The sequence below is a fragment of the Augochlora pura genome, chromosome 9 (assembly GCF_028453695.1).
Source record: "Augochlora pura isolate Apur16 chromosome 9, APUR_v2.2.1, whole genome shotgun sequence".
NCBI lineage: Eukaryota > Metazoa > Arthropoda > Insecta > Hymenoptera > Halictidae > Augochlora > Augochlora pura.
The window spans coordinates 4,439,180-4,450,447 of NC_135780.1; the positions used below are offsets into that span (position 1 = coordinate 4,439,180).

The 11,268-nt window shown below is 34.3% G+C and overlaps 1 protein-coding gene across 3 annotated transcripts; it reads left to right on the forward strand.

Annotated features, from left to right (window-relative positions):
• The first annotated feature begins 2,538 nt into the window (after positions 1–2,538).
• Positions 2,539–10,443, forward strand: LOC144474783 (uncharacterized). Of its 3 annotated transcripts, XM_078190048.1 has the most exons (8): positions 2,644–2,967; positions 5,253–5,489; positions 7,046–7,187; positions 7,279–7,590; positions 8,428–8,578; positions 9,013–9,141; positions 9,202–9,287; positions 9,621–10,443. In XM_078190048.1, the coding sequence occupies exons 2-8, from the start codon at positions 5,281–5,283 to the stop codon at positions 9,831–9,833; spliced, it is 1,242 nt and encodes a 413-aa protein (XP_078046174.1). In that variant the 5' UTR covers positions 2,644–2,967; positions 5,253–5,280; the 3' UTR covers positions 9,834–10,443. The 3 variants fall into 3 exon arrangements, with proteins under 3 accessions (XP_078046173.1, XP_078046174.1, XP_078046172.1); XM_078190047.1 differs by lacking the exon at positions 2,644–2,967 and adding an exon at positions 2,539–2,634 and having other exon boundaries at positions 9,013–9,287; positions 9,621–10,442; XM_078190046.1 differs by having other exon boundaries at positions 9,013–9,287; positions 9,621–10,442.
• Positions 10,444–11,268: the final 825 nt, after the last annotated feature.

Sequence of the window (11,268 nt, forward strand, 5' to 3'; positions counted from 1 at the left end):
TCGCTGTAGAACTTGTTTAGGTGATAGCTTCCGATACAAACGTCCCATTAAACGTTTAATTATTATTTCGCGGACTTTCATGGGTTACACATTAATTACTGAATATTGTCTTCAATTAAGGAATCGTTTTCTTTGTTGCAAATCGATGATAGAGCGAACACCATTTTCCAAGAAAAACATTTTGAAATAACAGATACGTTATTACAAATTCCGATGATTAATTTGTCTTAAAGATTATGTAGAAAGCATACACATATACATGTACACGTGATTCATTTTAGGAAAACTATTCGATAGAAATTATTTCTTGCACCAATTCCATTCACTATTTCAACGGGTTACATAATCTTCGGTGTTAGTTAACGCGCGGTTCGCGGCAACTTCATGGATCATTAAAAACGAAATACCGTGCTGCAATTGGACTGTGTTGCAACAAATGTGCTGAACATTAAACTTCTCGCATTCTAGAAGCTGCGCGAATACATATACACCCAGAAAAAGATAGGGCAGGTAAAGAAATCATAAATTCGGAATTTCGGTTCTTTTCATTCTATCATGTGTTTCGACTTTGTTGTAACCATAACAGCGTATAACAAGAGTTTAATCTCCATAAACCAGTGATCGAACCATGTACAGTAATATCCAATAGACGAATTCGAAGACAAAATTGATCTATCACCGTCAATTTTCGAAAACCATACATTTTTCTGAAATAGCTTTATTTTTGGGTAAAAAGAGGCATTACGTAAAAACCAAGAACATTAGAAAATTCCGAGTTACGTTAAAAAATAAAGGAGAGTTTTCCGAATACATCAGCAGTTTAGTTTTTAATTGATCTCATTTCGAACGATTGTAAATATCCATCGAATCTCGAAAAGAGTTGCAGCGCGCATTTATCACTCGACATTTTCCGAATTTTATGACAAGTTCTTCGTCTAGTACAAATCGAAGAGTAACAATGTTCGATTCAGATAAATCGAGAAAATATCAACCGGCGGCGCGTGCACGATGTCTTGCCGCCACGCGGTCATCGCTCGCATGCTTGGCTCGGCAGTGCTGTAGCTATTCAAGAACGACACTTACAGCGCTGCCAAGGGGCCCTATTTTTTCTATGTATGACGCGTCATTTTTTTAAATTATAAAATACCTTTCCCATTGTTACAAATATTACTACTTTTGAACAATAAAAATATTTCTTCGATTATATAGAATTATTTCATGTCTGTATAAAGTTGTTAATTAATCAAATAATATTTAATTTGTATAAGATATTGTTAATTTTTCTATAGGCGAGGCGGAACATTTCACAAATATCTAACAAATTACTTAGACTAATAACTTAACAACATTTATTTATAATAAATGCTTAAAAACAATTTCGAAATAATTAATAATTTTTGTGCGTCCATTCATAGAAATAACTATTAAATCTATAATAAACAATTCTGGTTTACAATTGAAAAATTGATTACTTATTCTAATAGACATCTATGTCTAAATGAATGTTACTACAAATTAACACGAATTCGTAATTCTTATTTTAGCAGTTCCCATTAATTCCATTTATCAAGCTTAATTACGATATTGCACTATCGCACGAACGATAATTTCATTCTTCTTTCTTGAATTCTCATGTTCCATTAAAAAGAAAACATCTTGTCAAATTTGTATGGAAAAAAAGATCTTCGGGAACTATTCTTGAAATTGTAGTCCTTTAAAAATGCGTACAATAAGGTTTTTAGGAATCGAATAATTCCAAAACAATTTTTATCTTTCTATCTGTCGAATTCTAAAGGAAATAATATTTTCATATTTCAATTAACTGCATATTTAATAATATATTGTAATAATAAATTGTAATAATAGTATACGAGATTCGAATAGGGAGAAATAATTAAATTCCGAATTGAATGAATCGAATTGTTGTAAATACCGATTCGATAACCAGCGTGTCAATGAACGTGAAATAAAACTAAAACGGAGTTTACGAAATTTGACTGGATCTTGAATCATCGGATCCATTTGCATAATGCACCCTCGTGATTCTGTCGCGTGTGTGTTGCTGAACGAGGATCATGTGCATTCGTGAACTACGTGTCGAGGACAGCGTGTAGCGGCGATACTGACTTTAGGCTTGCAGCGATTTCATCAGAAAGAAATTAAAACCGGTGGAACGCGGCTAGTAAACAAGAACTTAATCGTAATCGTTAGAAATAAAATAGCAATTAAGGGGCCTAATAAAACGTTATAGGTTTTTCACCATTTAAAAACGTTTTAGGGACCATTGGAAACGACAAAGTCAATTTTGATGACTAAATAAGCAGGTTTGTGTTTCGTTTACGAGATTCGGGTAGTTTCTTTGCGCTAGGACGGCGGCACTAGGATTCAAGAGGAACGAGAAAAAGCGGTTCGTCGTTGGAATTCGCGTGCAGGTAGAACGAACGAACGTCATCCGAATTTCGATTTCTGTGTGACAAGAAATTACATATCTTCTCCGTCCGGCTTGTTTGAATAATTGCGGCGACTGCGTGTGCCCGTAGCAGAGAAACATTACCCGCGTTTACGTAAGCCACTGTGATCGGAGGGGAAACTGGCAACACGGAGACATTACAACATGCAGTTTGCTTTCGGATGGTTAGTCTTCATCCGACTTCCGACTAATGGTGTGTCATTTCAGGATTAGTTCCTTCTGCAGCGTGCACCGTATCTTGAGTTAGTTGCGACGATAATCTATCTCATCGCGGCTTTATCTGTTCTTTCTTCTTCTTCTTCTTCTTCTTCTTCTTCTTTTTTTGTCAAACTTGCTCCGCGAGAGAAGACACGAAGAGAAAGTCACGAAGTGCACGGGGGATACTTAATCGCGTATCCGACAAGTTTCGTATATTTATGTTTATTTGATTGTATCGGTGCAGCGCTGCTTCAAGTGAAGATAGAAAGCCGATCGACGTCCGCCGAATCCTGTTTCATGTAAATAACATTTTCTTTTATATACTCTCGTTTTCCACTTTCTACTGTCGCTAACGATCGTTCTCAAACGCTCGTAAAATATCGAACGGTAGCAAAGCTTGTCGATTTGTAGCGGAACAGTGAAGTATTCGGTGGCGAACACAAATCACGGATTTCATGGGTTTCTAACAGAACTATGCGAAGAAGTGAAACGTTAAAAATGATAAGGAGAATGCAAGAATACTGTTCCACTACTTCTAAATTTATTACTTTCAAATTGTTAACAAGAAGAGTGTATCGTTATTTCATCGATTTTCCTAGAAATTATGGGACATACATTATTTATGAAAATATTCATAATATTACGATTTTTTATTTTTCCTGCAGTTGTTTTCTACTTTATTTAGATCAACACGATTTTTGAATTGTTAAATAGAAAAATGCGACGTGTGAAGGATTTTTATTAGTTTTGTATCCTGATTCCATATTATTTTATTCAGATTAATAAATTAGGCAGCACTAAACACTTTCTTGTGTATTAAAATCAAATAAAACATTGCAGTCTCGGATACGTGTTAAAGCAGTCTTTTATAAACAAAATGTTTAGCGCTTCAGTGTCCTATAGTGTGACATTAATAAGCTAGATATAATAAAGTTGTTAGCAGAATTCACGTGTACGTATAAATATGATTTACATATGGGTCCGTTCATTTATTAATCTAACATAATATTCGCTCCTTATGCAATGAAGTATGAAATACGTGTTCGTTACATTGTGTCAATAAGTTTCTGTTTGTATTGCAAAGTATACCTATTTAATAAAATCAATCTTGGATTATATTCTAAAACACTAACGAGCATTATTAATTACAATGAAGCTGGATCGTTTTGTTCGCTCCGAAGCAAAAACATATTATGAAACGGAAATCGAAGTCAATTGTTTACTTATTAAATAAGCAATTGCTTAATTATCGTTGTCACGTTGCTCTGTTTTCATAGAATTGTGTTTATTAAATCATTTCGATGCCAGCCATTTCGATACATCGTTCGGATCTCATAAGGTCGTAAACAAATGATTAAAATTAAATTGTGTTGCGGCTGTTGTGATTTGACTGCGGATGTTTATGCAAACTCTTGCTCTCATAGAACATGCCATGAAAATACAAAGCAAGCAAAAATTGATTCTTCTTGAGTTTTCGAAGCTTCCTATACATATAAGAGAAATTATATCAATTTTCGTCAATATACGCACACTCTTTAGTTTATAAATTTAACAAATGCTATTTTATTAAAGCGTAATTACTTTAATACCTGATATTGTCCTGATTTTTCTAAATAAATAACAAGTACACCATAAGCATCGTAAATTTATATTAAATATAAATAAATAATTCATTTCAAATAAAATAAATTAATTGACAATTAATTTTCTATTTCTTGTCGAATACTCTGGATATTGTGCAAAAATGTTAGTTACCGGAAAGGCTGCATTCTTACGACCTAACGTAACTATCGTTCATTCATACATCAAATTGCCTACCTAATGAAGAATTCCCTTGTATTAAAAATTTCTTATATGGAGGAAGGAATCGATTTAATCATTTTCACAATGTCATCAGCATTCCTTAACTGTGGTAGCCTGACCCGGCTCTATGTATACAGATGAAGATCAGTAATATGATTCGCAATTAGTTTCTTTTTCAAAAGCAATATCAGCAACTGTTCCTAATGGACAAAATAATGTGTATGTATCGCATTCAGTGATTACTACACCCAAGAGGGAATTGTAAAAGACGAAACCATTTCATACAATTATCCTACCATTTTACCCCATGTTTTTTACCCCATGAAATAGGCAACAATAATGGACCTCCATTGTTCAACTGATAGTTTTTCCATGAATTGATGCTTTCGATTGCACACACGTGCATAGTTCCTTATTAATAAATCAAACATAGAAGTAACTTTCCAATCTACACCTACGTTGTTGCATTTAGAAAGGTTGCTGAGCCTATGGTGAACGCAGCATCCATTTCAATACACAATATTTCTACTGCATGTATAAAATAGAAACCTATCTTTTTATGCGATTGTTGTTATACGTTTTATTTATACAGTTCTTGTATCTATGAAGAAGTTAGGTAAAATATTAATAAATAATAATTACAGTTGTAATTAATTTATGTAATTAAAGCGTAGATATATTTTTACGTTATGCTTAGTTTATATATATATAACTATAAATGTAATTGTTAACAGCGTATTGCTAATAGCATAAAGAAATACACCAGCTTTTGTTCCAACAGATATTTCGAGAAATTTTTCGTGGTGAACATGCCAAGTAGCAAGACTAGAATTGCCATAATCGGCGGTGGTGTTGCCGGATTGGTGGTAGCTCGCCACGCAGTTACGAAATTGGACACCTACAGTCTCACATTGTTTGAGCAAACCGATCAAATCGGTGGCACATGGGTGTACACCGACGAAATTGACGTCGACAAGCATGGATTGCCGATTCATAGCAGCATGTACAAGAACCTGAGGTTGGTAGCGATCTCTTATAAATAATGCATTATAAATTCACCTCCGTTCGCCTACTTTAGTAATTGCGTTTACATGAAATTTTCAGAAGTATTGTATGAAATGAATGATTGAAATAGGGTCAGCTGTGAGACAGAAAATTAAAAATATTATTACAATTATTGCTTTTGTTTGATTTTAAAACAAATATATAATACAAATGTAATGTATTATAATCAAATTAATAAATGTTGGGGAGACACTGTGTTGCATTGACTCTAGTTTAAACGCGACTAAACACACTGAGAAACACCTAATACTATCTTAATTTTTATTAAATCCTATCTTAAGTTTACCTAATATTATCTTTAATATTTAAGGAATTATTAAAGAAATGTCAAGAAGGAGTTATTAAAGAAATATCATTATAAATGTTTAGATTATGAAACGTGCATTAACTAATTTTTTTTACATCAATTTACATATGGGAAGTTCATTAAATATCGATAACTATTTGTATTGTTATAGAATATATTACCTTATTTCTTATTTTCGTTATTCATTTCTTCGTTTAGAACACTAATGTTGTAATGCTCGATAAAAACATACTAAAATAAGAACCGATGTGAGCTTGTACAATTATACTTATCTGTGACTCTAAGTGTTTACATTCATCAAGGCAGTATTTACAAAGACGTTGCATTTGATGAACGGATCGGTGATTCAAATGTATCATTACGCATTTAATTTTATCCGCGTTACTGCAACTAATGATAATACTGATGGTTATACGGTTAAAGCACATTACATAAAGTAATCAAGTCACACGTATAACGATACTTTACGAAAACTTTACTGGTGCATTTATTAACTCTTTTTGTATAATATATCCGATACACCAATTCATGCGAGTAACATAAACGTAAAATTATATCGTATCCTTGATTGATTAAATTTTTGTTCGTTTGTGAGATATTATTAAATAGTTAAGATTAATATCATACGATCCACTATTGTTTCAATGAAATGAAATAATTGCATCTCGGCAATCTTTACGCGATGTTATTAATAAGAAAACATTCTCAACTAAATTACGCTATAATAAACGTCATAAGTTGGTTTCTTTCCGATCCACAAAACGGAAAAACATTTTCATAGATCCGCATTGGAAACGCGTAAACACCTTTCACAATTTTCTTATTTATCACCCAATGAAGACAATAGCCCTTGAAACATCTTCGTTGTTACGCCATTCGTATGGCAGTAATGGTAGTTTTCTAATAGTAGTGGTATTCTAATTTGTCCAGCTTGTCGTGATAAACTCTGCTGACACGCGATACACTGTTTGACACAGACACAACAGAATCGTTTCGATCGTTCTATCAGTTCTATCAGTATATAAATTGTTGAATTAGTGATATGAAAATTATAAATACTTTCAAATCACATTATTTTGACCCTCCTGCAATAAACATAAGCAAATTCGATAAATCCAATTAAAACAGGGTGGTCATTAAAAAGGTTGCACGGAGGGTTAATTACACCTTCGCGCCATACGTAATTGTTTATGGTATTGCAGAACAAACCTTCCGCGTGAAATAATGCAGATACCCGATTTTCCAATGAAGCAACAGGATGGTCCGTCGTTCGTCCATCATTCTGCGATTCGAGAATACTTGGGCGATTATGCGAAACACTTTAATCTGCATCCTTACATAAAGGTATACAAGTCGATCTCGTCTCTCATCTATTTCCCTTTTAGGTTTTCCGAGCTCGGTGTATGGCCTGTAAAATAACAGTCGGCTCTTTCAGTTCAACACCCTCGTGAAACACGTGAAGCCGGTGACCCAGCGAAACGGGCAAACGATATGGATGATCACTTACGAGGACCTGCTAACGAAAGCGGAGACCACGAAAACATTCGACACCGTGGTCGTGTGCAACGGGCATTACACGGTGGGCCACGTTCCCCATATCCCGGGTATCGAAACGTTCCCAGGAGGACAAATACACAGCCACCAGTATAGATTACCGGAACTGTACGCCAGGAAAACCGTTTGCATCCTCGGCGCGTCTTGGTCCGGCATTGACATTGCCATGGAGGTCGCGCAATACGCGGAAAAGGTATCGGAAACGGGCCGCGCTGTTCTGTACTATTTCATTTTCCATTGATGTCACGCTACATAAACTCTCCGACGATAATAAAGGAACGAATCGAATTCGGCGAAGACAATGTATTTTATTGTTCGTGCCGGAAGCGAATTGAAGAAAATTGTAGACGAGAATTCTTCTCGATCTATTTTTTACCGGATCATTTAATGTTTGCAATCGTTTGTTTCTGAACGTTATAATACCTTGTTATAGAACCTTATTATATTTATAATAATAATTATGACATAATATATAATATATAACACGTGTAATATATTATGGTAAACGATCTTCGCGAATGGGAATATTTAAGTCTCTCAGCTTATTTTTCGTTATTTTTCTTTCGCACGATGTTCTCCACATATCCACGTGTTATTATTATATCTACACATATCTAGCCATGTTCTTCGCTGCGTAATACAGACTCTATGACCTCTGTACTATGTACTTCTTCTGATCTTGAACGAAGATATTCGAAGTCATACATTGGCACAGTTGATGTCGATGTTTTAATTGTTGACACTGATACAGAAAACTCTATAAACGTTGTTTTCGAATTCATCCCTAAAAACAATTATTAGGAGTGCAGGAACAGGTCTGAGAAGATCTTTTTTACAAATACATTCAGAGAGATATCTGAATCTTTTAAGTTGCAAGATAATTGACTCATATCTTTGTAATATTTTTTTGTTTGGTTTTCATAGAAATTTTCTTCTATTCGAATATGCATAGATACGTGTTGGTACGTCGAATACAAAATCATCGATTAGGTACCTTCTTTAACATGGTTGTTTATGGATTCGGTTGTAGGTGTACCTAAGTCACAATTTACCGGAGTCGGTGGATTCGAATGTATTGAAAAACGTGGAGGAAAAGCCTGGGGTTCAATCCATTCAAGGAAAGAAATTCACGTTCAGCGACGGTTCCACCGCTGAAGTGGACAACTTCATATATTGCACCGGTAAAACATCTTAATCTTTGTATAATATGATATTTAAATAATTATGGTATCGTAAATCAATGTATATATGTAAACAAATTTGTCAGAATGGTTGTGTCGAGTTATCCGCAGACCTAGACCACTCAAACCTTTATATTCGAATTGATTTAGAAAACACGAGAGTTTGTATAACAAAACAAATCAGTTATGTAAATTGCTTGTAAAAGTGATATATTTTAACCTTCTATTTTTAGTTTCAGTTTCATTGATCCGCCACGAAAATTTAATTAAAAAGAAACTAAGCGTAAAAAAGTTTGTATTTAGAAATTTTTGAAAATTTTGGAGTTTCTTTTGTTATTCTTTTCATATCTTGTTAAACGTAATTCTTAGGATGCGTTCGCATAAAGAATGAAACTAATGTCATTAACATCTTCGATCGCATGGTTTTCTTGCAGGGTATAAGTTCACGTATCCCTTTATGTCGGCTAAAGTTGAGATGCGTACGGACGACAATCACGTTGAGCCGATATATAAACATTTAGTCCACATGGATTACCAAAATTTATTCGTGATGGGACTACCAGGTATTGTGATACCATTCCCGATGTTCCATCTGCAGGCTCAGTACATCCTTGCTATTCTAGAGGGTCACATTCGTTTACCTTCGCCGGAACAAATGCGCGTGGAATACGAGGCTGAGAAAACAGCCCTGCTTAATCAAGGAATACCTGTACGTACACGTATCTCTGGAGATCTTTCAAATTATTCAGAATTTTAGTTGTCAATGTTTTCAATATATTCTGCAAAGTATTTCTCCTAGTCACGTTCGGGTTTCTATAAACCTTGATAAAGCTAATGATAATTAGCTAATAATTAGCATAACTAATGCTAACAACACGTATGTCAAAATATATCTTAATAATTTATTTACGTATGGAGATACTTATTTTTTCGTGACTTTTTCTTTCTACTATCTGTTGCTACTTATATTTACTACCTATAATACAATTAATAATAACGATAATAATAGTAATAATAAAAGATGCTTTTTTTATTTGTTCAGTTACGACATATCGCCAAGCTGAAAGAAAGGCAATGGGCATATTACGATGAAATTGCTGCCAGCGTGAACGTCCCAAGTTTGCCGCCGGTAATCAGGAAAATCTACGACCATTGCAACCTGATGCGCGAAAAAGACTTTACCACTTACAAAAAGCTACAATATCGTATCGTCGACGACGAGAATTTCGTAGTGTGTTGTTGTAAACCTTGTTAGGGCTCGAGGGCGAATATTCAGAGAAAATTGATTTGAAAAGTAACAATCGGGGTCGAAGTTACCGAATCTTCGGCCAATGTTGTACATTCCGTTACATATGTATAATGATTACTTTCGGTGTCAGCGTGCATCGCTATCGATGTTTCGCCCACCATCGACACATTTCGAGGATTGTATCTATGCCAGCGTTCTTGTTCTCTACTTGTATGAAATGTACATGTTCAGATGAAAAATTGCGTTAACTGGTTCCAGCTGCGAAACGTATCGCAGCAATAAACGATCATGAACGGATATTCGTTCCATGCGTTTTCAACATCCAACTGGAATGATTTTAAAGGGAAACGGATGTTGAAAGAATTATGAAAAAGAACGTAATACACCTACATGCAGCTTTTCAGAAGCTACGCATTTCCAATGTTACTTCAAATGAAGTAACTGTTCTGAAACATGCAACTAACATTGGGAGAAAGTAGTGTGTGCCTACGCGAGGCAAATGGGACTGCATGAGAATTACTTAAACTTCTGTACAATTTAAATTGCTATCAATTATAATGCAAATTGTAATGCTTAAAAACTAAAATAAAGTTAGAAATAATTATGTCAATTCTCCTTTCTCAGCAACCCATGTTTTCAATCTTTTAAGCGTTAACTATAACGAGTAAGTACAGCTGAAAGAATATATATACTTTTTATATTAGTTTTATAACTAATAACTAGATTCTTAATTAAAAGACAAAACTTCGTCATTTGAACCATTGCTATAGTTCTAATAATGAAGAAAAGATATGTATTAGATATTTTTTTTAAATCTGTGCGTATCAGTTCAGTATATTAACCATAATAGTATATTATACATAACCTTAAGTTTGAAAAGAAATGAATTTAAATTTTGCCGCGTTCCGTTAGGAGTTCGCGCATTTAGCTACCAATCTCGAGATTAGTAGCCAAAGTTTCTACAAGACTGTAAGAAAGCAAGTGAGAACAAGAATAGTAGTAGAAATTGTTTTGCTTCGATTACCTATCAGTTAATTAACACGAATGTACAATATAGCTTGATCAGTTAGCGTGGGTTAATTGTAAAAATGTTCTTTGCTTCCATGGGTTGGCAATTTATTAGTGGGACAGTGCTACACCTTCATAGCCATGTAAAAAGAGGATAAAATCGATAATCACACAGAGCTAGCGACTGTAAAATAGTGTTAAAGTAAAATTGATTTTTTAAATAGTAAGTGGACACAGAAGTAGACTCCGCAAGGTAACAAATTTTATTATTCGAAGCTTCTTTAAAAAGTCGAATTTCGCGCCGCGTGCCTCTGATGGCATATCAACCGAATGGAAGGACAACAAAAGTAAGAATGCAAGCATGGTAAAATGAGATAAGTTATAATATTACTTACTCCGTACGTAGTTGTTCGAATGTCATGTTCTCTTATTC